The 27,406-nt window shown below is 46.2% G+C and overlaps 1 protein-coding gene across 2 annotated transcripts in view; it reads left to right on the top strand.

Annotated features, from left to right (window-relative positions):
• The window catches only part of CALN1 (calneuron 1), a 430,726-nt gene extending 411,140 nt beyond the window's left edge, over positions 1 to 19,586 (top strand). For both annotated transcript variants that reach the window (XM_059897526.1, XM_059897527.1), the window contains exons 5-6: positions 6,477 to 6,633; positions 19,459 to 19,586. In XM_059897526.1, the coding sequence (XP_059753509.1) occupies positions 6,477 to 6,633; positions 19,459 to 19,586 (285 nt within the window). The remainder of the gene's footprint in view (positions 1 to 6,476; positions 6,634 to 19,458) is intronic.
• Positions 19,587 to 27,406: the final 7,820 nt, after the last annotated feature.

A 27,406-nucleotide genomic window follows, 5' to 3' on the forward strand; every position in this document is an offset into this window, starting at 1 on the left:
CTTTATTGACTAGCACCCCGCCCACAGCTCTCGTCTCATCCCCGACCACCTTCTCCTGCTCCAAGTCCTCAGAAGAACTCAACACATGGCCGTTTGATGGGCCTGTGAGCTTTTACATTTCCCAGGGGTTTCCAAGCCATCCTGGGTGGCCCTTATCACAGCAAGTTATCCCACTGAATTAAAATCACTCACTTGCTTGTCTTTTGAAAGCAATCAACATCTCACTCACCTTTGTGTCTCCATCACAGTGTCTGGTGTGGAGTCAGCCTCAATAACCATTTGTTGAATTAGGAAATCAATCTTTTTGCTGTAAAGGATAGCCTCGTTTAAAAAATATTAGGACTAAAAGAACAATTTGTGGAGATGCAATTCTTTTCCACAGACTGCAGTGTGTTACTCATGGTCTTTGACACATCAAGTCATCCACAGAAAATAAGGTTATACAAGATACAGATGATAATTATAAGACTACATAATATAATTAATAAGGATAACTATATTTGTGTAATTGACTCTACAGAGATTTTACCATAATGGGAGACTCCTTAGGTTCCTAAAAATAGCAGCTGTACAGGCTAAAGTGGCTCTTTAACCAAGATTCACTAAAAACAGAATAAAACAACAAAAAATCAAACCTAGAAGAAAGAAAAACAAATAGGGTTAAAAATACCAAATGGGATAGAAGAAGCATTGAGAGAAATTTAAAATTGTGGAACTGTTGTGCATAGTTACGTGCTAACAGTGATGAAAATCTTTTGGCTGGTTTTCTGAAAAAGGACGTGATTTCAAAATTGACTCAAGAAAAATTTAAAAGCTCAATGGATTGATCACCATGAAAGAAGTACTTGTTGGCATTGTGCCCGTATTGTTTTATAGTGATTTCTTTCAAACTTGTAAAAGACAGATCTATTCTGACAATGCAGAAAACATGGAATCCTACTCAACTGATTTTGCTTAAGTATTAATATCCTCACATTAAAACATAACCCAGAGAACCAAGTAAAAGGAAAACTATAGATTTCTGGAATCTCCATTTTTCCTTCTCTTTTTACAGCCCCTGACTAGTCCTTTTCACCTAATATCTGAATTTCAGCAAATTCTCAGCTGGTGAGAGTTTTTCCAGGTACTCTGGTCCTTCAAATTGATCTTCCAGGAAATGGTTACTCATTTTCTCAGAGTCTGTTTGATTTTGTCATTCTTTGTCTCTAACCATGGCAGAGGGGCCCCAGATTTCCCATCTGTGAGGTCCATCACCCTCACCATGCATTTTGCCAGGCTTCTCTCGATATCCAGGCTAATAACCACATGATCTCCTATCAAATCTAAAGGGAGATTATGTCATGGGTCAACCCTAAGTGTCTCGGAATTCACTTTCATAGTCAAACTGTGATGCAGAAAACAAGTCCACTTTACACACACACACTCCCCCTTCAATTATTCTTACTCATATAAATGGCTTTGAACTTGAGTCATTTAGGTTTCCAGCAAGTTCCAGTAACCCAATTTAATTTGCCAGAACAAGGGGCATATTGAAAGCCAGGTAGGAATTGCTTTACAAAGAAAGCAGGGGAAAAAAAATGTCTCAAACTTCCTTTCATCATGATCCAGACTAACTTAAAACATTGATTTCTGTATTCAGTCTTGGGTGAGTTATACTGCAGAAATCCTAAAGTCTTAATGGCTAATAACCGGGGTTTATTTCTCACTCAAATTACATGCCCTTCATGGATTAGCTCCATGTTGCATTCACTCTGGGACCCAGGATGAAGGAACGGCCCATATTTAGTGTGTTTTTGTGGTAGAAGAAAAAGAGAAATGGCAGAACACACGGATAACTTTGAGACTTCTCCTTGGAATTCCATCACTTTCATATAGATCACTTTCACCCTCGTTCAATTGGCCAAAGCCTGGTGCTAATGGGCAGGGAGAAATAATCCTCTCACAGGAAGGGGAAAGAAATCATTGGAAATAATATAACCCATTACAGCCCACACTCTTGCTCATAAATATTTATTTCCCTCCCTTCAGCCACAAAATGTACTCATCCCCTCCCCAAGGGAGACACTCAAAAGTCCCATCCAATGACAACAGAAGACAAGATCTAGAATCTCAAGATGTACATCAAATCTGGGTGTGACTTCTCTTGATCTGGAGACATATGAACTGCAAAGTCAAATTACCCCCCTGAATCCACCCCATCCCCCCAACACACACTCAATTTATAGTAGTGGAACGGGGTCAGGTTAACCACCAAAAATATTCCCATCCAGAAAGCAAACAATGGAACACGCATGGCAGTCCAAGTCTCGGAGCAATTCTGAAATCCTGTTGAACACACCTTGAGGTGAGGTATGTTCCTTGATTAGACCCTAGTTGTGTTTCCTGGAAATGGCGCTTGATGTCGTTACATGATTTCATCACCATCTGGGAGATCCATCCTTTTCCACTTGTTCTCTTTGTACTCACCTGATGAGGGTGAAACTGCACTCCTTCTCAGATGGGACTCAAACCTAGCCAAAGCTCAGACTGGGACTTGAACCCACGGGCTGGGACTTGAATCCACGATCCCTGACTACAAGGGGACTCGAACCCACTTGTCTTTTTCTTTTTTTTTTTTAACATTTTTATTGGAGTATAATTGCTTTACAGTGGTGTGTTAGTTTCTGCTTTATAACAAAGTGAATCAGTTATACATATACATATATCCCCATATCTCCTCCCCCTTTCGTCTCCCTCCCACCCTCCCTATCCCACCCCTCTAGGTGGTCACAAAGCACCCAGCTGATCTCCCTGTGCTATGCGACTGCTTCCCACTAGCTATCTCTTTTACATTTGGTAGTGTATATATGTCCATGCCACTCTCTCACTTCGTCCCAGCTTACCCTTCCCCCTCCCCGTGCCCTCAAGTCCATTCTCTAGTAGGTCTGCATCTTTATTCCAGTCTTGCCCCTAGGTTCTTCATGATCTTTTTTTTTTTTTTTTAGATTCCATATATATGTGTTAGCATACGGTATTTGTTTTTCTCTTTCTGACTTACTTCACTCTGTATGAGAGACTCTAGGTCTGTCCACCTCACTACAAATAACTCAATTTCATTTCTTTTTATGGCTGAGTAGTATTCCATTGTATATATGTACCACATCATCTTTATCCATTCATCTGTGGATGGACACTTAGGTTGCTTCCATGTCCTGTCTATTGTAAATAGAGCTGCAATGACTATTGTGGTACATGACTCTTTTTGAATTATGGTTTTCTCAGGGTATATGCCCAGTAGTGGGATTGCTGGGTTGTATGGTAGTTCTATTTTTAGTTTTTTAAGGAACCCCCATACTGTTCTCCATAGTGGCTCTGTCAGTTTACATTCCCACCAACAGTGCAAGAGGATTCCCTTTTCTCCACACCCTCTCCAGCATTTATTGTTTGCAGATTTTTTGATGATGGCTGTCTTTTGATTAAAACCACTCACCTGGTGTCAGGACTTACTGAAGCTCAGGTTCTTTTGTCTCATCACAGGAAGTCAGTGTGAGGCAAAGCGGCAGGTCAAGAGTGAGTTTATTAGCATAGGACGCTTGTGAGAGATACAAGTGGGCTGGCAAGGGAACACAGCCCTGAGAACAAAGAGGGCTACATTTTTATAATAAAATTAAAAGTGGGGAGAAGAGAAGACCACCTCTTCCTCATTCTTGGGCAGATGTCATGGTGCTATTTAGATCATATATATATTAGCAAAAGGGTGGTAACATATACTAAAATATGGTCATTTATCTCAGGTTTTGGTATAATGTCCCCTTTCACCTAGTTTCTTTCCCCTTTCACCTATATTTCTGTCTTGGCCACATGCAGAAATGCTACTCTTCAAGGACTCTTAACTCTCTGAGTTCATGTAACAGGATTCACATCCCGTATCTATTGTCCTGTGTTTTAAATATCAGGGTTTGTGGCTTGAGTGTGTCTGGCACTTGGATGCACCTGGTCTTCTTTCAAGGTAGAGTAGATTGTTGCTAGGTTACTGGATTCTTTTCTTGAGTGGTTATTAGCTTATAACAGTCTCCCAAACTCCCTTAAAATTCCTTTTCTGTCTTAATCCCCTAGTGAGATTTCTAAACTGACTATTTAATTATCCTACTCTATCCCTATCAAGGGAATTGGAAAATGTACCCTTCTTGGGGCCTCTGTAACTCATCCTCAAAGTGGTTTGTGCCCAGAGAAGGTTGGGAGCCCAAAGATAATTTTAAGTTTTGAACAGTCATAGTCGTTTAGTCCCAGGCTGTTTGCTCTTGGCTCTCTCAAAAAGTTACTCATTTTTAAAAATCTATTTAACTCCAGTTGGTTTCTGCTAATAGCCACATCCACAATTATTTTTGAGACATACCTCTCTCTAAACTTAATGACCAGCTTTCTGGGAGAGCCACCTAACATATTCAGAGATTTTAACACGGGACATTTTGATTTGTTTTAATAGGCTTGGATTGTTATTTATAGCATTTCTCAATTTTATCTCTTCCTAGTAGGAGATGAGAAACAATTGCTTCTTTCAACCCTGCAAGACCAGAAATTTTGGGGTTGTCTCTATTCCTGGCTTGCAAAACAATCAATTCTTTCCTGAGTTCATCACCTTTTTTTCAAATTGAGTATAATTAACATATAACATTATATCAGTTTCCTATGTATAAGATAATGATTTGAAATTTGTGTATACTGTGAAATGCTCACCATAAGAGGTCTAGTTATCCATCACCACACATAGTTACACATTTTTTGTGTGTGAGGAGAACTTTTAAGATCTATTCTCCTGGCAACTTTCAAATACGCAATACAATGTTATTAACTATAGTCACCATGCTGGATATTACATCTGCAGGACTTATTTTATAACTGGAAGTTTGTACCTTTTGACCCCCTTCACCCATTTCACCCACTCCCCACCCCCCTGCCTCTGGAAACTACCCATCTGTTCTCTGGATCCGTGAATACAGGTTGGTTGGTTGGTTGGTTGGTTTGTGGATTACGCACGTAAGTGAGATCATACAGTATTTGTCTTTCTCTGTCTGATTTAGTTCACTCTGAGCTCATCTCTTTCTTGTAGATGAGCAACCAATTGCAACCAGAGCCTGCTGTGTCCCAAACTTTTTACCTAAAGCCACAAACCCATTCAATGTGTATCTGCCCTCTGAGTTATCACAGGCAACAACTTTACCAAATGTTTTGCTACTGCATAACATGGGTTGTTATCTTTCCAGCCTCCAATAACAGTTTTCTTATTTTCCTGGCCCTGGAATCCATACATACATTATTATGGTAGCTTTTCATTTCTATGTACTAATTTCTATATTGTTGGCTTAAACCAAGTTATACCAAATCTCTATGGCTACAATGAAGGGCATTTGTTACTCCCATTAGTTTTCCTTTTGGGGCTATCTTCTCCACTTTATCCTCATTCTGGGACCCCAGCTGAAGGAACAGCCTCTTTGTAGGACAGAAGGAAAAGGACACAGGCTAGAACCACACAATGGCTCTTAAAGATTTTAATCAATGTGACCTATGTTAGTTCTACTCACATTTCATTGGCCAAGAAAGTGACATGACCAAATCTGATAGAAATGGAGTGGAAAAGTAAATCTTGTCCCTTGTAGCGGAAGAACATAAGTGGAAACGCTACACCTTTTTTCAGCTGTTCTTCCTCATAAACATGGCTTGGAACGTGCATTTTATCTTGTTAGAGCAAGATACATGCTGGCTTCTTGGAAGATTTAAAACTTTCTAGAGACATATGCATTGTCTGAAGTGTGACACACTCCAAAGTACATGAGGTGTGGAGGGGTGACAGCAGATGGCTGGATGAGTAGGAAACCAAACTAGCAGGTGGCATCTTTTTCTCCAAGATTCTCTACTGAGAGGGTAATTGCATTCCCTGAATTCCCGAGAAGTTCCTGCAAGTTCACAAGTGTGCTTGGAGCTGAGCGTGGCAGGAAACTGCTCATCTGATGTCTTGAAAAGCTGGGACAGATCTCTGTAGGAAGGCTTAGGGCTTGCTAGTCATGCCCCAAGCTGAGTTCTCACCCCCAAGTGCCCCAAACCCTCTCACTCCTCTCTTTTTTTTGTAAATTGATTGATTGATTGATTTTTGGCTGCGTTGGGTCTTCGTTGCTGCGCGCGGGCTTTCTCTAGTTGCAGCGAGTGGGGTCTACTCTTCGTTGCCGTGCACGGGCTTCTCATCGCGGTGGCTTCTCTTGTTGCGGAGCACGGGCTCTAGGCGTGTGGGCTTCCGTTGTTGTGGCACACTGGCTCAGTAGTTGTGGCTCACGGGCTGTAGAGCATAGGCTCAGTAGTTGTGGCGCATGGGCTTAGTTGCTCCGCGGCACGTGGGATCTTCCCGGACCAGGGCTCGAACCCAAGTCCCCTGCACTGGCAGGCGGATTCTTAACCACTGTGCCACCAGGGAAGTCCCTCCTCACTCCTCTTTATCTCCACAGTTCGACATGCAGAGGATAACTCTGGAAGAGCTGAAGCACATCCTCTATCACGCCTTCCGGGACCACTTAACGATGAAGGACATTGAGAACATCATCATCAACGAAGAAGAGAGCCTGAATGAGACCTCGGGGAACTGCCAGACAGAGTTTGAGGGCGGTAGGTACCTCTGCTTCTGCTCTCTGCCTGATCTGGGATAGGCCAGCCCTTCCACATCCTCTGTATGAAAAATGTGTTTACAGTCTCTTGGGCCGAAGTGGCCTTGGACGGAAGCCACAAATCCAGGACCGAGGTTAAAAGATCCTTTTTGCCAAGATGTAGTAGCTTTCTTTTTTTTCTATTTTTTTCCCCCAACTCTGCATTTTTGCAAGACCTGTATTGACCCTTCCTTCCTCCGGTGACCCTGGGGTCTGTGACTTGATGAGTGGCTTTGTGGTGTTGGCCTTTATTTAGTGGGGGCTGCGTGGGGTGATGTAAGGAGCCTGTTTGAGCTGTCCGCAAAGCCGGATCAAGTCCAGTGGCTAATTGTGTGACCTTGGGCAAGGCGTATATCTTCTCTGAATGAGTTTCCTCACCTATAAACATCAGGATAATTACACCTACTTCACAGGATCCTTAGGAATGAATTACCTCTATTCTATGCTCTCTGAATACACTGGCCAACAAAAGCCCTGCTCATGAAAAAACTCTCATGAACTTCACCAAGAAAATAAGGTTCTCCTGGGGCCAAAAAAGAGCCCCATGAGAGGTCATTTTTCTTGGACTCACGAAAGAAAGCTTAAAAAAAAGGCTACCTTATTCCCTAATCAGTAGAGAGTTCCAGGGAAGTTAAATAATCGAATCCCTCTTTCCAACTTTGAAAATCAGAGCTGCTTTAACAGCTCTGATGTACAGAAGTTTTTTAAATTACCTTAAAACAGCATAGCAGGCTACGGGCAATTTTTAACTTATTTAAGGTTGAGACTTTTTTAAAAGGTCTACTATTTTTTTCGGTTCTTTTTTTCTGAACATTACAACAAGCCAATGTGTACAGATGGTAAGCTGTCACATAGACACCAGAATGGAATTTGGTTCTTTGGTTTGGGAGCTGCTGTGTTAGAACCAGCCGAGGCCCACGACAGGCAGACAACACGGGGCTGAGCTTGTCTAGGTGGACACAGTGGTACATCCAGACCTGGGCGCCCGTGGGCCCTGTGAGGGCTGAACTGCTACAGGAAACGGGAGGTGGCTTATACCCCAAGGTGACAAAATTAACTCACATCAGGGAAATAGGGAGTGGTGGGATTGGGGTAAACTTGACAGCAATGCCTCCTTGTAAAGGCGTTCACAGTGAAAATTTTCAAAAGTGCTGTGTACAGCAAACAAAACCCAGCTGTGGTCCAGAAGGTGCCTTGGTTGCCCTGCTTGGGACTTGGACCATAGCATCAATGTCTGCGTTTGGAGTTGGAGCCACACGGACCACACAAGGGCGGGAAGGTCACAGCCAATGCCGTCTACAGCCGGGCAGGCAGGGGAATTGGGAGGACGAAGACAGGCGAAGAGGGCAGGGATTGGATTAAAATTTGGGAAAACAGCAGGCCTGGCTTCTCCGTTCCATCTTGATTTTAGCTGACAGACTCAGTGCTCAAACAGTAGAAGTATTTGGGAGCTCTGGTCGCCCTGCTGTCAGACACACTCTTGAAATGAGTAGGAAGAGTATTTCTGAGCACTGCATTTTCCACAAGAACCTATGTTCATGGATTGGTGCTTTATTCAGAGAAATGTCACAAGTCTTAGTAATTTCAGAAAGGTCAGACTGCCCTGGGAAATAGTCTGAACTCCAAGCACTGTCTTTTTATTACTCAAAAGCTCATCTATTAATAAAATAAATAGCTGACTTAGGAGTTTCCAAATAGAAGTCTTCCTGGGTCTGCTTTAATGATTAGTACATATAGCATTAGCAACACTTACTGTTTGGGGGTGATTGATAAGGGCCAGACACTGTGCTTTAAAATTCATGATCTTATTTAATAAAAGGAATATTATTTGTAATTCACACCTTGATTTCTTGAATGACCTCTGCGATCTTGATTACATAATCCCTTTTACATATTTTCATGTCAGAGAGGGTTTTTAAAATACGTCAGCGCTTTTTGGCCCCAAACACAACCTCACTGTGTTTGCGTTTAGGTGTAAGATTTTTCCCATCTCGGATATGACCAAAGTCACCAGTGCGTGTATTTTAATGCCCACGGCTCTCTCCAGATTCAGGAAAGGGGCTCCCTGATTTTACTCAGGACAAAGGAGTCTGGGAAGAGATGGACGCACAGACACAGAATTCACCCTGGTGCCCTAGGACTGAGAGAGTCCATTTGAGACCTTGTGGTGACCTTGGCCTTCTCCCTTCCATCTTTCCCCCATGCCTGCTGCCCACAAACAGGGACCTGCTGGCAGTTTGAGCCTCTCCCTGCTTCTGCCAAAGTCTGATGACGTAGTTGCATGGCTTGTGCTTCCTAAATCTTCTCGGCCTCCAGCTGTTTGGGCCGCCCCATCGCCCCAGCGATCAACTCCTTGCGTTCTGCTCTCGCCCTTGACCCAGGCTGCCTCCTCGCCTGTCCAGCCACTTCAGCCAGGGCCTCGCTGACATTTCAGAATCCCCCTCCCACCGGTCAGCTGGCACCATCCCACATCTTGGTAAATCCAGCATCTAACTCTGTAGGGACAAGGTGATTGCCTTTCTTAATTTCAATGATGGAACTTTTTTTTCTTTTTTTTGGCCGCGCACCACGAGGCATGCGGGATCTTAGTTCTCTGACCAGGGATCAAACCCACCCCCCTTGCAGTGGAAGTGCAGAGTCTTAACCATTGGACCACGAGGGAAGTCCCAGCAATGGAACTCTTATCTCTCCAAATTTTATCTTCTCTGCAACCCCAAATGACCGATGCAGGGACGGGAGCTGGAATATTTCCCCCAGGCCCCAGAGTCCCCCTCAGACCACCTCCACTCTTTCTGCTTCCCACTCAGGAAGCTCTCTCCTGCTCTTCTGAGAGCTTTGCGGCAGCAAATATGTTCCCATGCTGATTAGCTTGCCCGTAAAGCTGGGTGATCCATGGCGCTTGGAAATTCTGCTCTATTTAGTGTCAGAGGAAGGAATCAAGAGGAAGGTGTCAGAGGAAGGAATCAAGGAAGGAATCAAGGTGTAAGGACCTATTACACCTAAAGATGCAAGAAGTCTTTGCCTTAAAAAAGTGAAAGGGCACATCGGTCTCTGAGCAAAGAAGGAGGAGATAGTCAGTGAAACAGGCATTTTGTAGCAGAGTCAGAATTTGAAGAAGCCCACGTCAGATGTCTTTGAGTTCAGCAAAGCTGGAGCTTCTGGAGTGAGGAAAAGGTTTGAAAATGCTGCAGTGTGTGTCCGTTAGAAATTAACAGGAGGGCTTCCAAAGGCCATCAGCATCATTTTATGTCAACGATTGTATTTTTCACTTTTATAAATCTTGGGTCTGATACTTTCACAAAGGTGTTCAGATTCTGTCCATTAAGTCAGGAAGTATTGATTATTCCTTCTACATGAATGGAAGAATAAAGAACGGAGAAATAGGCCAGAGGTCCAAAGGGTGTGGTACCCCTGATGGGAGAGGTTTGAGGGGGTTTTTGTCCTCTTTTAGTTTTCATTTTGCCTTGATTTTGTTTTATTTATTGGATTTTTAGGTCAATACAAACAACACGCACACACACACATACACAGAGCCCCTCACACAGTCTGATCTGCCTAATCTTCATGGTACGTAGGGCTCTGTGATCATAGGTGAGCATTACTTTTTCCATCTTCTCCCAAAGAAAGGACAAGAGGGAATAGGATGAAATTCCAAGTTACCTGTAAGGAAAGTTTTCCTGACTTCTTCAGGAAGTCCTGAATTGGGGTGTCACACCATGGATAGAACCCACTTTCCTAGAGCACCAAAAGAAGTCACCTACAGAAGCCCCTGGGAAGGCAGAGAAGAGACTAGAATCTAGAAGAATCTAATGCAAGGATTCTGGAGTGGACTTTTCCTTCATTTACACCTGGTTTCCAAGTGGAAAATCACCAACTTGAGTCAGACACTTGACCAGGTGTCACCCATGTGCTGGGTGCTTTGGGCAAGAGGTCACTTAACCCCACTCAATTCAGGGGCTCTCTGGTATTACCCACTGGTGGGCAGCCTATGTGTCCCCAATCCAGTGAGAATATTTCACTAAAAGTTGGACTTCCAGACCCTTCCAGCCCCTCAGACATTTTTTTTAAGTCCTTTACTAAGATAGATTATGCTTGATGTACTAATGTCTTATCAAACGGGTCAGATACAAGATTACGTGACTAGCCACAATGCCCAATCACCATCCATGCTAAATAAGAGAGGTTTAAGCTGGTTTGCTTCGGTTGGACCACTTGTAATCACCAGCTGTTTTGATTTTGGAGAACATAAGCTCAGTGACACTGAGAGACGAATTTCACATTTTATTATTTGGTTCCAGTCGCTGACATCTATGGAATTAAGTGGTCTTGTGGTTGAATCATCTATTTGCCTGTCACCAGATCCTTATTAAGTGTTCTTATGATAAATTATGTTATATACTAAGTCCAGGAGGAAAGGGATGAGGGAAAGCTGTCTGGCGTGCTTGCCAAGTGCTGGTCATTTGTTAACACATTGGACCGACCTGTCGGCACGGCCTGAGGGATCAGTTCTGTGGTTCCTGTGGGACAGATGAGGAAACTGAGGCTCAGCAAGATGGAGTCATTTGTCCGAAGTCAAACTGCGAGTAAGGCTTCAAATCTAGGTCCACCCGACCAAACCCCGCCCTGGCTCCCCTTTAGTGGCCCTGGGTCATTTCCCCGAGCTTAGGCGTTTCAAAGACTCTTTACAGAACGACTCTTCATCGTCCTCACTCCTTTTCCATTTCGTCGCCAGTGAAATCACATTATATTTGGAAGTCAAGTAGACGTGCAGCAAGATCTGTGTGTGAGCCCTTTCAAGATGCGTCCCCCAAGTGTTGTCCCTAAATGGAATACCAGCTGTCAGGGTTTTGTAGGCATTCTGACAACACGCACGGGAGAGGGAAATCAAGCAAAAATCATCAACTGGGGAATAAATAGTTTCTGTGAAAGACACAGCAAAGCTGCTCTGTACCATTCAGTATGATGGACAAGAGAAACAAATGTCAGAGGGGTGACCCAGGCCAGGTAGCCCCCATAAAGCATCCCTGTGCAGTCATGTGGGTTCTGTTCCCTGCCCTGTGTAGACTAGCTGTGTGACCCTGGGGAACTTACTTTAAAACTCTCTGAGCCTTATTTTTTTCATTTGTCCGATGATGCAAAGATTGGACAACGGTGGTCATATCTAGATTCAAACATTTCTGGGCTCCTTGGAAGGTGAGAAAGAATTTTCCAGCCATGTCCCAGGGCTCCAGCTCAAGCCAGCCCTGCTGAAGTCGCAATGTTTCTGTCGGGATGTCAAATGCACACCTGGATTGGGAGACCTGGCGCATCACCTGGCCGTACACCTTGGGCATTTCATACCCATCCAACTGAAAAGGGCATGATGTGTCATCCACACCATCTGCTCCCAGCTCACCAGGTGCCGTGACTTTCCTGAAATAAAACCTGTTCTCCTGGGGTAGATGTAGGAGGTTAAGGCGTAGGTGAGGTCCATGGCAGGTGGTGAGACAGGAGACAGTTTGAAAGAAAGGTGGGGCTTCGGACAAAAAAGGATTTTTCTTCTTCTAGTTGGGGACCTATCAAAGCAAACCTGTAGGAAAGTTTTCTGGAGCCACGAGTGAGGAGTGAAGAGATTCTGAAATACAAGATAGAGACCTGGAGAGCTATAGGCATGATAGCTAAGAACTCCAGCTCTGCGCTCTGGACAGGGCTGGCTTAAAATCCTGCCTCACCATGTATAGGTCACTTGAGTAAGGCACTTAAATAAATATTAAGAGCCTAAGGTTTTTTCATCTGTGAAATGGGAATCTTATCATGACCTACCTCATATGGTTGTTATGAGGATTAAATGGGATAACACGTGAGAAGATTTAGTACAATGCTTAACACATTAGTAAGCAATCATAACAAACAAAAAAAACAAAACTGGCCGGTCCCTGGTCCCAGTTCTCTTCTTAATGTTACTTTTTACCTGGAGACATTGCAGAGTATGTACTGCTGGAATGCCACATCTTTGAAAGATGGTGCAGGGACCAAATTTACAGGGTTTGAACCATCCTCTTGACACATTTCATCCCGAAAGTTAAGTCCTTGCCAACGTTGGAGTTCCCAAGAGTATTGGTCAAGACCCTTTTGGCTTCGAGTAACAGAAACTCAACCCACACCCCATTAAACTGAAAAGCACTGGCTCAAATAATAGGGGAAGCCAAAGGGATGAGCTTTGGTTGACTTGGACCCAAAGAGCTCAAGCAACATTCTCTCCCTGTCCCTGCCTTGCTCTCATTCTCTCTGTCCTTTCCTCTCTGTTGGCATCATTCTTGGGCAGGCCCTCTCTCCCCAAAGTCAACAGGATTCTCTCTCTCGAGATTCAGCTCCATTCCAAGAAGGGGCTCCAATCAAATCTGCTTGGCCCATGTGCCTACCTCTGGACAAGCCAAGAGCTTAGGGTACTCTACTGGCCAATCTGGTTTGTTACTAGGGGAAAGGTGAGGCCCTGGATTGAGAGTTCCACCAGGTGGAGAGGCACAGATCCCCAAACCAAAAGATGAATTTTGTTACACGAAGGGGAAGGATGGCTGGAAAGGCCAAAATAACACCTGGCCACACCCTGCCAGGGAGCCTTGCAGGACCCTCAAAGCCAGACACAGCTGTCTGACATCCGGAAACCCAAGATGATTTTGTGGTGATGAAGGGCCAGCTCATACCCACACAAGTACAGGTGGCCTGTCTTCCTCCTACAAAAGCATCACCTGTTCCCTTAGACACCACCTCCTCCACCTCTAACTTCAGGTCTTACATGGGTACCTGGACGCTCTGTTATCACTGATGAAAAATCTCTTTCACAAACTCTTAATTAACTCCACTTTAGGCTATGGAACTATCCAGTTTCCTAAATCATAAAGTGTCAGACCTGGAAGGATCACAGAACTCTAATAGCTCCCAGACCTGGTAGATCTGGCTAATTGTTAGAATCACCTGAGCTGGGTTTTATATTGTTTTACCATTTCCTGAGCCCCAAACTCCCTGCCAGGAATATCACTTACGTACATCTGCGTTAGGGCAATTAGTCAGAATTGTTATGATTCTGATTTACCTTATTTGGGAGCCAGTGTCTCTGAAGGTTGAAGCCAGAAGGATTATGAACCCATTCTACATAGGGTCACCCAGCTGGTCAGTGGCAAAATCCGTGTAGACTCCTGTCTCCGGGAAAAAATTCCAGAGCCACTGCCGGGCATTTGCCGAGCAGAACCATGTGAATTTCTGTCAAAATAAGAAGGGGAAGGAGCAGTCTGTCACTAGAGCTTACAAACCCAGGTCCTGTCACAGCAGCCAGGAGTCTGCTGGTGCATGGACTCGCTAATGAGCTTTTAAGAAAACAGGAAACCTCACTTCTGTGTCCTCCTGTGTCAACCTCCCCTAACTCACATTTCATCCCCATGTACTTTCTGGACTCCTACTGTGACAAGTACTATGTAGAAAGATATCAACATCTACTGGGAAGAAAAACATAGAAAAGATCACCAATAGCATGATGTATTCTTGCCATTTTCAGCATTCAGTAAGATCCAAAATGGAATAGGTTCCTTGACAAGTTAAACATAGAGTTACCGTATGACCCAGCAATGTGGCTCCTAGATTTGTACCCAAGGGAACTGAAAACACGTCCACACAAACACTTGCACATGAACGTTCATAGCAGCATTATTTATAATAGCCAAAAAAATAGAAACAACCCAAATGTCCATCAGTTGGTGAATGGATAAACAGAATGTGGTACATCCATTCAATGGAATATTATTCAGCCACAAAAAGGAATGAAGCACCCACACATGCTACAGAATGGATGAACCTGGGCAAGATTATGTTAAGTGAAAGAAGCCAGACACAAAAGGTCACATAGTGTATGATGCCATGTATATGAAATGCCCAGAATAGGCAAATCCATAGAGACAGAAAGTAGATTAATGATTACTAGGGGCTGGGGAGGGAGGGGGATGAGGAGTGACTTATAATGTGTATGGGGTTTCTCTTTAGGGTGATGAGAACTTTCTAGAATTAGGTGGTGGTGATGGTTTCACAACCCTTGGGAATGTACTAAATACCACTGAATTGTGCACCCTAAAAGGGTGAATTTTATGGTATGTGATTCTATCTCAGTTGAAAGTAAATAAATATTAAGAGCTAGGTTTTTAAAAAAATTAAAATATCAGGCCCTTTGAGAGCACGATAGATGTTCAGGAGAAGCCTCATAGGAAAGTCAAGTTTAGGTGAGGCCTGGAAGAAATGAGAGGGAAGGTAAGTGGGCACCCTTAGCAGAGGGAAAGGTAGGAACAGTGCTGTAGAGTCTTAGGTAGAGAGCAGAGCTGCTTGGCTGAGACAAAGGTTGCTGGGGGAGGAGAGGAGCGGTGGTTTAGGGACAGAGGGGCAAAGGGGATAGGAGGTGATCTGTGGTCCTGCCTACCTGCTGAGCTTAGGAGCTGGATAGAACTGCTTCCCCCAGCAAGGGGGGGCCTTCAGGGAGATTGCAGGGTGTGGTGACGCATACCAAGCACTGCTCCAGGAAGGCGAGTCTGGCTGCACTTCAGGATGAATAATTGAAGGAAGGGACCAAAGCAAAGTTTTAGGAGCGTCTGCTGTAGTCTCAGCCTGGGGCTAGAGGCTGCAGGAAACAGGAGAAAAACCAACAGATCTTTTCTCCAGCCCTCAGGGGATACAGGAAGGAAACCTTGCATTTCTCTAGCAAGTCACGGTTGCACATAGCTTTTGATTTTTTATGAGCCCGTTGATCTCTGAAATAATTTTTGAAATTAACAGAGCAATTATCATTCGCTCCTTTTACAGAGAGAGAAACTGAGGCTCAGAGAAATTCAGCCTCTTGCCCAGGGCTCTTCCTAAGTGGCAGTGAGGAGAAGAAGCCATATCTCCACCTCACAGTTCATCCTGGGCTGACCTGTCATCTTGTTGGGGAAACCAAGTGTAGACACTGAGAATGAATAAATACACAAAAATATAGTGCAATGCAAATATACGATAGCCAAAGACAGGCATTAAATTATTCTCAACAAACACGTTAATTAGTGCTGGGTTATACTGTCGACCGCACCAAGTGTTTGAAGTACATTTCTTTTGGATCTTCCTCTGGTTGTACTTTCTATTGCTAAACAAAAGATCAGGAGAGAGTTTGTGTAGAACTTTTGAACCTGGATATTAGAATCAGACCTGGGTTCAAATCCCACCTTCACTATGTTCCAAAAGACCTTGGACTCTACTTCTTGGAGCTTCAGAGCCCTCACCTACCAAATGAGGGTCACACACCCAATTCACAAAGCACTATCGCTATTAATTCTGCAAGGACGTCTATAAAGCACATAATGTGTACCTTGCCCACTGAAGTGGGTGCTCAGTAAGTAAAGGGGAATTTTTTCAAGGTTCCCATATAGGAATTAGCATTCACTGGGCACAGACAACATTCAAGTACCTTCCTATGTTCTTAATCCTCACCACAAGGTAGGTCTTATTTACCCCCATTTTATAGATGGGGAAGTTGAGGCCCAGGGAGCTTGGCTTGCCCAAGCTCACACAGCTACAATGTGGGATAATATGATTGTGATTCAGATTGGGGTCTGGCTTCTTCACTCTGCCACACAACTTACATCAGAACTGGATGTGGAAGAATTCTCATCCTGGGACTTCCCTGGTGGCATAGTGGTTAAGAATCTGCCTGCCAATGCAGGGGACACAGGTTCGAGCCCTGGTCCAGGAAGATCCCACATGCCGCGGAGCAACTAAGCCCGTGCGCCACAACTACTGAGCCTGCGCCCTAGAGCCTGCGTGCCACAACTACTGAGCCCGCCTGCCACAACTACTGAGCCCACGTGCCTAGAGCCCGTGCTCCGCAACAAGAGAAGCCACCGCAATGAGAAGCCCGCGCACCACAATGAAGAGTAGCCCCCCCGCTCGTCGCAACTAAAGAAAGCCCGTGCGCAGCAATGAAGACACAATGCAGCCAAACATAAATAAATAAATAAATAAATAAATAAAAGAAGTCTCATCCTTGCACAGAATCTGAATTAAAGACTCCGATCTCCAATGATGGTGGGTTTCAGAACTACCCAGGAGAGAGCTGGAAGCTCCACTCCGCTTACAGGACTCACGGCTGGATCCAGACTGGCATGACCTCACGTACAAACTGTTAGGTCCCCAGGCCTCTCCTCCTTCCTTATCTCTCCCCTCCTGCTGCTTTGAAGGATATTTAGATCAAAGGTGCAGCCACTCTCCTGGGGGATAATCCTGTTGCCTGTAACCTTGTTTTCTGAGTGTCCTTCACAAAGAAGGGCTTCAGCAAAAAATTTCTCCCTCAGCCCAATCACACAATTTTTCTTTTCCTTAAGCCTTCGCCAGCCCTCAAGATAGGAAGGTAGATGTCTGCCTTCAGAAGCATTTTTATACTGAGGAGCTGCCCGGAATAAATTAGCTAGTCCTCAGAAAGTGTTAGATACGCCGCTTCCACATCCTCATCTTATTTTCTGCTTTGGGTCCTTTCCTTCCCAAACACCACCTCCCTTTTCCTTCCTGAGGGCTGATATAACTTTTTACATTTGCCCACTTCTGGGGGCAGGCACATCTCCGCACCAAGGAAATTTTCTTCCTCCAGGTGAGAACTTATAAGATTCTAAGACCCAGACAGGAGGAGCAAGGAGTAGAGAACTGAGCCAAAAATACTTTCAATCAATCACCGAGGGAAGCAGAGGCCCAGTGGACCCAAAAGGATTAAAGATATGAAGACAAGGCCTAAGAGACTAAGGCAGAAATAACCGACAGGTATTGGGGAGGGAGCCGGGAGCTGTGCCGGGGGCATTGGGCCTCTGTGAAGTGTGGCTTGCTGGAGAAACTTTCTGGTGGATGTAATTTGTAGAGGCCCCCCTGAGCCTTGTCTCAGGGGAAGCTCCTCTGCCTTTGGAAACATCACCCGCTTCCTGCTTCTTCCCTGCTATTTCTAGGGCCATTAGAGGAGCCACTGGGTGTCAGTCAAGGGGGAGAGGGACATGAACTTGAACATTTTTTTTAGGTTTTTTTAAAGGCATGTGGACCCTACCTTGACCTTTTTCTTTTGCCAGTCTTCTTTCCAGCAGAGAGTAATTTTAAGGGAAATTACACTTCTTTTCTTTCTTTTTTCCACTCAATTTGGCCTAAAGAAAAACCACTTTCCCTCAGCTGGTGGTTGTTTGCAAAGGTACAGTAGAATGTCTAGCAGAAGGACCCCTTTGCAAAATGGAAGGTAATCTGAAAATGTTCTTCAGTCCTGGCATTGGGTTTCTGCAGTACCCCCACCCCGATGTCCCTAACACACACCTACACACACACACAGCCCTCCTGCCCCCAGCAACTCAAACTCTATCAGATTCTTGGGCCCTACCCAGATGTACTGAACCAAAAAGCCTGGGGCTGGGGCCCGGAGATCCCCTAATCACCTGCAGAGCTTATTAAAAATACACATTCCTGGCCTCCACCCCCAGAGATTTGGATTCAGTCATTCTGTGATGGGGTGGGAGAATTCGCACTGATATCAAACTCCCAGATGGTGCCGAGGCAGCTGGTCCAGCGAGTAGCCCTGGTGTAGGTCGCCTCCCGCCAGCTTCCCAGGAAGGGATTTCTTCCACAAGCTAAGTGGTAAACTGTGTGTAAAGCTTACTGTGGGACCAGGAAGGACAGGGAAGGAGGTGTAGACAAAAAGAGGAAAGAGAAGGAAAAGAAATTCTGGCGTGGGAAGCAATGCCTGGAGGAGAGAGCCGTTCTTTCATCAAAGCTTTTCCTTTCTTGTCATCTCCATTTCCCTATTTCTGGCCCATATTCGTAACCCACTAGTTAACGCCTTCTGATCGAGACCAACTAATGGTTTCTCGTGGGCCTTATAAAAATGGTGACTCAAGACCTGGCCCAACAAAACGATTAAGACCGCGCCACCCCAGGACCCAAGGTCAGACCCTTGGGGCCGCAGGATCTGGGGGCAGCGACACCCTGCCTCCGAAAAGCCTGAGAGGATTCTGCACCTCCTTGCGTCACGCGGGTCCTATCCACAGCTCACGTGGTCTCCACAACCCAGATTTCGGCAGGCACCACGATCACCTAGTTAAACTCGGAAGATCACTGGCCAGAGTCCCCCATTCAACAGATCGGCGGGGAGCAGGGGCTGGCCTGAGAATCTGCCTTTTTAATAAGTTCTTGGTGCTGTGATGTAGCTTACCCAGGGACCCCGCTCTCGAACCACTGCTGTGCGTATCTGCCATAATGCCAGAAGTTCCTTAGAGTCATTTCAACTGGCAGCCACCCAAGAACAGCCCTGGGAAAGGTAAGTGGCTTCCAGCCCGTCCTGTAGGGATGCATCCGAACCTCGCTCTGTCTGTAACAGCTGCCTCAAACATGGGAGGCTGGCTTTCTGCAGAAACGACGTGGCCAGGCCTGGATGATGCCTTTGGTGAGACTCACGCTGAAAACGTGATGTATTTCCTCGCTCCGAAATCGCTGTAGCGCTATTGCATCTGGAAGCCTAGACCTCACTCTGAACATCACATCTGGCATGATTTTTGAAGTCTGGCCACTTCATACCATTTGCCAGGAGCAGGGATGCCCATTCTCTTCCGAGAGCTGTCCTAGAGATGCTTTACTTGATGTGACCGGTCTTCTTCCTGTGGACCGGTCCCTGGGCGTGTTGAGGAAGAAGTGCAGTCTGTCTCACTGTGTCATTTCTCTCTCCCCTCCCTGCCTTCCCTCCGTGCCTCCTTGCCCTCTGCCCCACCCCCCGCCCCAGTGCATTCCCAGAAGCAGAACAGACAGACCTGCGTCCGGAAGAGCCTCATCTGCGCCTTCGCCATGGCCTTCATCATAAGCGTCATGCTGATCGCGGCCAACCAGATCCTCCGGAGCGGCATGGAGTAGCGGCCCCCCCAGCACCTGCGTTCCTGGCTCACGCGCATGTGCTTGCCCCGCGGGCAGACTCTTCCTCCACAAAAAAAGCAGATACGGACGGTGCAGACGCGGCACAGTCCGGCGAAGAACCCAAGGTTGCAGTGCAACCCGTGTCCTTGCAAACCCACTTCATCCCCTTGGCAGGTACACAAAAGGGCTGTCTTCAATGCTTTAACGGTCTTGTTTCCTAATGCAATAAATAGCCAGGAGTTCCGGATGATCGCTTCGACCGCCTGTAGGAACTCTAAAGAGAAACTTCATTTTCATCTCGGAATTCCCATGGCCATCCAGGTTGGCGGTGTAAGGGAGCAAGAGAGAGACGGAACACGCAATCACCTCTGCGCCCCGTTCTTTCAACCCAGGGCTCAACTGGAGACTCCCTCCCTGCCCCACCCCAGGGCAACCCTCAGTGCCAAGAAGCTGACTTCTGAGTTGCTGCAGAAGTGGGGGGCTTCCTGTCCTACCCTGGCTTTCTTCCCCAACCTAGTGGAGGCCCCCCGGCAAGGCATGAGGGGAGAGCCATGGAATGGGGTGCAGCGCCCAGCGGTCTGCAAGTTGCACCCCCTGCGCTTCTGTTCTACTGCCTTTTCTACAGGACTCTTGTTGGCAGAGTTGGGGAGCTCTCGGTTTCCGTCGGCACTTGGCTTTCTGTTCCTAGAGCCCATCGCGCACCAGCATTTTGGAATCTGCAGAGAGCCTTTCTCCCAGCTTTGCCGCCTGTGCTGCCATTTAGACAAAAAAAAGAAGCATAACCGTGGGCATCTCTATCACGTAGACACACAGACAGACGTATATATTGGGCTTCTTCTTGTGTGACATCCATCGTCCCTAATTGCTTTACTGCTGATAGAAGCTTGTCCTCCGACACACATCCCTGCCTCTTTGGGGTGGGTAGTTTGGGGATGGGGAGGGACATAGGCTGGTGGTGAGGAGGTATTGCAAGCCACGCCCCAGTGGTCCAGAGTGATGGAGTCCAAACACATCTCCATGCTGGGAGACCTCTGTAAGTTAAGGTCCTTGTGCATCTCACCTTTCTCTCATCTTCCAATTTGCTTTCTTAGTCTGTCTTCCCAGATAGAAAGAGAAACACCATCCCAAACGGAAAGCTGGAAAGATCAAACCACTGTATTTTACGTAACATCTTCAGGCAGTCAGATTCTGCAACTGACTCATTTTCACAAGAAAACAAAAAGATGTTAATAAGCTTAGCCAACTCGACAGGTAAAATACTTCTGTTGGGGAAGGGAACTGAAGCCAACCCCATTTCAAGTTTGCGATTTCCTGACTTTTCCTAGATGCCATATCCACCGCCGCTCTTCATTCAAGCTTGCGTAGTCTGATTAGCCAATAACCTTTCGCTGTAATTCTTCCCTCTGTACGTTTCCAAGCTCAGGTCTTTATTTCTGTGATTGGAATTGTCTTGCTCTTCTTTCTTTCCATTGCATCTTAAAGCTACAAGCTATTCCCCTCTCCCTTTTCCCTTTTTGTTCAGTATGGAGGTGCCAGAATCTTTCCTCTCTTGCTGCAGCCGGGTGGTTTTGGGGTGAGTGTGTGTTTACGAATCCCTCCTCAAGCCTCCCCTCTCTCTCTGCTCTCTCCCTCTGGTCTTCCCAGGCTTGGAGCATCCAAGGTCTCAGTTTGGGGTCTTCTTCCAAATCACCTCTGTAAGCACTTTGGGCAACAACCTGGGAGCAACTCTAGAAACTTCCCCACTGCAAATATCCATGATGAGCACAAGTAAAACTAGGGTTTGAGCCGTAGTATGGAGGAGGGAGCAGGTGTAAGCTCCCGGGAACCTGGGAGGTTACAAGTCCCTCTGTGAAAATGCCTGGGGTCCCACACATTCAGGCCAAGTAAGGCAATGGCCTGCCTGTCCCTCTAGCCTGCCCTGCCCCGCTAGACACTTCACATCTGTCTATCTCTCCTCTCTCCTCTCTCCCCTCTCACCTGACTTGCTTCAGTCCCTCAGGACCAGGCTTCAGAACGAGAACAGGTCCAAATGTAGAATACGGATACACAGGACAAGTTTATCATTAGTTTCTGCTCAAAGCAGTTTGCTCTCTCTCTTTAGGTAGGAGGGACCCTGTGAATGACTTGGCCATGTCCTCCTGGGGAGGTGGGTGAGAGACCCCAAGTAGACTGGATGGAGACCCCAGGCATGATTCTTAAAGGACCCTGCCCTGTGAGAGGGCAGTGCTGCAGGTGATCCTGGACTTCAGGGCAAAAAATGAGTACTTCTTTAAAGACTACAAGTTCTTCTGCCTCCTACTGGGGAGCAGGGACCTTGAAGGATGTGAGGGTTAGACTTCATTGGAAGAGAAATTAGCCGCTGTGCAAGGGTGTGAATTAAACGGCAACCTGAAGAGACACCAACAGCCTGTTCCCCACCAAGTCCTCAGCATCCTCTCCTTAAAGAGGACCATTTTCCTCTCTCCCAGTGAGTCCGTGGAACCGAGTCCCTCCTACCCAGGAGAAGGCATCCCTTGTGGGTGTTGCTAGGGAGAGAGGGTGAGAAAGAAGCCATAGAATTCTCTTTGATGGGCTAGAAGTTAACCTCCTGCCGTGGTAACCGCACACATGGCGCCAGGAGCTGAGTGTGTGGGAACATCCCAGAGCTAACGGCACCCCGGAGACTCTGGGCACTAAGATCCTGTACCTTGGCAGCTTTGCCTGGACGGTCTGTCAACGGTGTTGGGCTGCAAATGCTGACTTCCCACCGCTCCACCCCCAAGTTCTGTCCACACCTGTGCTACTCCAGGGCCCCAGACCAGCGAGTGCCTTCCCCACGGGGGTTACTGTGTTCATGGATGAAGGCTGTAGAAGTCCTGGTCCCCCATGTCCAAGGTGTGCCATGTGGCCCTGGCTGGAAGTGACCTTTGCAGGAACTAAGCGGGAGGAACCCAACGCTCACTCTGTCCTCCCAGGTCTAAGGGTCTATTATGGGGTGGCTGAGAGACTGGCAAACCGAGCTTGGCTCATTCTTGCCTCCGCCCCTGACCACACGAGTGAAGATCAGGGAGGCACTTTGCTTGGGGGACAAGGGGTGCAGACCCTGACCCTTTGACCCCCAAAGAAGCTGTCTCTCATCACTCCCAGAGCCCCCAAACAGGACCTAGCATGGGAACTGTTAACCGTGGTTTCCAGAATGTGCGTGGGTCCCACATGACCTATCTGTGTTTAAAAAAAAAAAAAAAAGGATGTTGCCATGGCAACCCTTGCCTTCCCCCCTGAGTTTGCCAAGGCACACAAAAATAGGGAACATTTCCTTAAGGAACAAACACTTGGGTTCTGCCTGCTTGCATCCTGACTCCCTGAATCTGTATCCCGCTGGTGGGAGAAATTAGCCTCAAAGGATCTGGTCATTTCTCTGCCTTGTCCTCTTCTGTTTGGACCTGTCCTTCCATTAGCTCAGGAGAACAGGAGCTACCTGTGAGCCGGGTGGTACCCTCCCCACTTCCCAGAGCCCAGAGCAAAGACCCCTTAATCTGGGCAAAAAGGCAGAAATGCCATCTGGAAGACAAAAAATATTTTAAGCCCCAGTCTTTAAAAGCATCTGTTTGCCTGTTGAGAAGCTCTCCCACAAGCCAGAAATGTGAACTAAAGTGAACTGAGGTTTACATGTGGTCTCCAGCAAGCCAGTGGTTTCCAGAGTTTCTAGGTGTTTTATTTGCAGAGAACAAGTTGTGTACACGACGTGTCTTCTTTCTTAATACCTGCTTCCTGTCTCAATTTTCACCTGACAAATGGCCTCCTCTCTGCAGTTAGCCGAAAGAACCTAATGAAAGATGGCAAGCTCGTTTTGATGATCATGCCCCCATCCCAACCTCCCATCCACAGAATCACAAAACGATATATCGGACACCTGGGAGAGAAATTTATCTTTTATTCCAAATGCCTTCTCTAGGTTCAGTCGAGACTCAGGTCATAAATCAAAGAGAGTTTTGCTCTTAACCCACAGCTAGCAGCCTCCCTGGGACCGTATGAGGGCATGACCAGAAAAGTAAGGTGTGACCGCCAAGCTCCTCAGCTTGGCGGGCGTGGCCTTGTGTGGTTGGTTGCACACTGTGAAGCCCCGTTCCGCTGTGCTCTCCACGCCCGCTGAAGCTGCCAAGTTCTGCCCCTTCCAGCTGGAGGTCTCAAACCATATTGGGTCATTTTACTGCACTATTCCTCCCAAAGCCCATAGTGATCATGTTATTCATTCTATTCCACTAAGATATACAAAAGGTCTGGAACTGCACTGCAGAAAGGAGGGTCCCCCTTTTCTATAATGCCATGATGATACAGATAGACTTAAGCTTCTAGACTTTGGCATATACTGGTTGTGTCACCAGGCGGACTGTGGAGCCGTCTTCTGAAATGACCTCAGATCAGAGATTTCTCATTGGCCTCTTCTGTGATCCTCCCAGGGCTAAGCCTCCATAACCTAAAGGTGTTGCCATAGCCATCCTCCCAGACCGCCTCAACTCCCCCCCAGAAGGGGGAAAAAAAAAAAATCCATCAGAAACAGAAAAGAAACATTATTCCGCAGCTAGGGTTTTCAATTTGAATTATTTAAAGCAATGGCAAAATGGAGGGAGGTTCAGTCTGCCTCTAAGCACTCTGTCTCCATGACAATTTAAATGTCAGAACTGTTCAGCTTCACTTCTTACTTCCTTTGACTAAGTCACTCAGGGGACTGTCCTCCGTTATGTGGCCTTGTCATAGACATTTGGTTTGGAGGGAAAAGGTCAGGCACTCAAACCAGCCAAGCATTTCTCTTAGTATCCTATGCTCCATGCCAAGTCCATGGTCATTGAAACAGCCGTGGTTTCTATTGAATACTGGTTTGGGACCCTCTTGATTAGGTCTCAAGAGACATGATAACAATGCTCGAAAAGTCTTGGAGGCAAAATTAATTTGATTCAGTTGGCTTGAAATATAGTCACAAAGAATCAGGTTCTGCCAGTCTCCCATAGACAGGCCTCTGACACTGGGAAAGACTTGCCAAGCATCCTGACCCCGGCCTCTGCCTTGCGTAGCTAATCCGTTGAGTCGGCCCACCATGTTGGGCATAGCCCTCATCCACCTCTTTTCCTTGAGGCTGACGGGTTGGCTTTCAAACCTGTGCTTCTCACACTGTTAGACCTTATTGTCCAAGTGAAACAGATGCAGAGGCTGGGATTTTCCAGGGGAGCAGAGCAGCAGGATAATTAGGAAGGAATATTCAGGGGCTGCAAAATTCAAGGGTGATGTGCTCCATCCCTGGACCTGGGAGTGAAAAAGAAAGTTTTTAAAGGGCTGCTGAGGCTGATCTCTGAACATTTTCCCTGTACGTCTGGTCTACTCTGGGAGCATACAGGGGTTTGAGTGCCGTGGGGCAGCTGCCCAACAACCTGATCCCAATGACATGTGCTGGGAACTTCAAGAGGTGGCTGGTAGCTTGCCTTTCCTTGGGGGGTGCTGACATTTGCCAAGGCCAAAATGCCTTTCCCAGGGTGCGCTATCTGGGCTCAGACCGGTTGAACGGAGGCTAAGAGAGAAGACCTTAGCCCTGGATGTGTAAGCAGCAGTGTCAGCCAGGAAGGGCACAGGAGGCAGGACCCCAGGTGCTTCTACCACCCACCAGCCAGATAATTCTGAGTGACTCCCCTTCCCAGCCTCAGGTTTCTCATCTCTAAAGCAGAGGGAAAGGTCAACCAGATGACTCAAAAGAGCCCTCCTCTTGTGACTCTGTCTGAAACAAATCAAAGTGAATGCCCACACGTTGAGAGGGTCCCTGTGTCCCCTATGAATTGCATTAGGGACTGGCAGTTTCTTCTTTTTAAACACAAATCCCAAGAGGCAGTTGTAACAAGGTATCTCTTTAGGTGTCCGTTGTCTGTAGATGAAAGATGCAAATCGGCTTCTGTCGAGTGTGTCTTGTAGGCAAGAGGTTTTATTTACTCCTTAAGGACTTGCTGATTCAAGGGAGCATCCAAGATGGGCTTTGTGTCCTGCCTGAGCCAGTGTCAAAATGAAGGACATGGGATCACCTTACCACAGGTCACGTGAATCAGAATTCCTGCCTAAGTAGGGTGAAACAAAGCCAGATTCCAGGAGAAGATGCTGCTTCCCCATCTGAAAAAGCCTAACTGGAAGTTACTGAATAAACAGCACAACTTCTGATCATTTCTTTCTTTTTTTTTCCTGACCCATGGAACAGCAGTTCCCGTATATAGGAGAGTGGCTTGTAATTATTCGTAACACTGCAGAAGGGAGTCACTATCTCTGGGGATTGTTAGGGATTTGATGAAGAGTCTGGGGAGACCAGACGCCTGCGGTGGTCCTTAGATGGCTGATGAGTGATGCTGAGCACAGGCGCCTGCTTTAGATGCGATCCCACCACGATGAGGGATAAAGGGCAGAGAGAGGGCAGCTGCAGGATCCACAAAGGTCTCCGGCCCTTCTGCACCATGACAACCTAAATTCCTAGGTTTCCTTTTTTTTTTCTCTTCCCAAAGTAAATGGAGGCAGTCATTGTTTTTCTAGCAAGCCCTGCTGCTCTTCCCTGGAAAGACCTAGATGGGCCAAGGAAAGGGCCCTCTCAGCTCCTGGTGGAAATTTACACAAGTCACTATCTCCCAGCTCTCTCCAAGGCAAATCAAAGAATGTTCTTTCTTTCTAACCTGGAAATCAGGCTTCAGGGGTCTTTAAATGGCTTCTTAGTGGGGTTTGATTTTTCTTCCCCAACTCTGAATCCAGGAAGAAGCTATTTCTCCAAGGGTTAACCAAAGACAATGCCCTTGGAGGAAAATCAGCCCCAAAACTCTGGCCAGGGAATGGGTTGGCAAGCTGTCATCTGCTGGGGGTAGGGGTCGTTGTGATCCTAGGGGTCATTAGACTTGAGACGGGAGTTTTTTCTCAAACCGTGGTGGTAAATGGCTAGATGCAAATCAGAGCACAGCTGACGACTATTACAGCCAGGAAGCCCGGAGCTTGGCAGGTCTCATATCCAGAATGAGCCACTAAGACTGAAATCCTGGGTCACAATCTTCCCATTTACCTCATTCACGTTGCTTTTTTTTTTTTTTTCATTCAGTATTCGTTGATGATTTCTGCTATTAAATGATGAGCGAGTCAGCAGATTAGTCAAAAGAAAATCTTTATATAAAATGTAAATATTAATATAAATTAACTTGGCATGCAACTTACTGATCCCATGAAGTACATATTATTAATATGTTATCTTAGTGTATAAAGGAAAACTGACTGCCATATTTACCAGATGTTTTTCTCTAACCAAACTTGTCTGTAAATATATAATCTGTATAAAAAAGAGTCTAATTTACCATTATTTATGCAATAGAAAAAAATAAAAGTTTTTTTTTTCTTTTGATGAGAGATTCAGCTCGTTATCTGGGGCTGTGATTTGCAAAAGGGTTGTGAAATTCATTTCCGTGACCCTGAAGGGCAACCAGATCTGTTTGATGGACCGTCCAGCAACATCACCCCCTTCCAAGAAGCAGCCAGTGAGAAAGCAGCCGGGGATCTTTGGTGGGGCTTTGGAGGGGAATGATTGACATCAGGGGAAGTAAGCCGACTATGGAACGTATGGTGAGATATATGAACCAGCTTCTGGCTGGGGAGCAGACAGTCTAATTAAGAAAACTTTGCAGACACCCAAGCTAATGGTGTCATCCTTTCGGTATTCCATTTGCCAAACCCTTCCCAACATTAGCATTCAGGTACTGCTTAGCTTTCGCTTAAGCATTTGGAATTTTTAATGTTATTTGAGCTTCCTGGGCATAGGAAAAAAACACCCATTCCCT

The sequence above is a fragment of the Balaenoptera ricei genome, chromosome 15, assembly GCF_028023285.1.
Source record: "Balaenoptera ricei isolate mBalRic1 chromosome 15, mBalRic1.hap2, whole genome shotgun sequence".
Classification (NCBI taxonomy): Eukaryota; Metazoa; Chordata; class Mammalia; order Artiodactyla; family Balaenopteridae; genus Balaenoptera; species Balaenoptera ricei.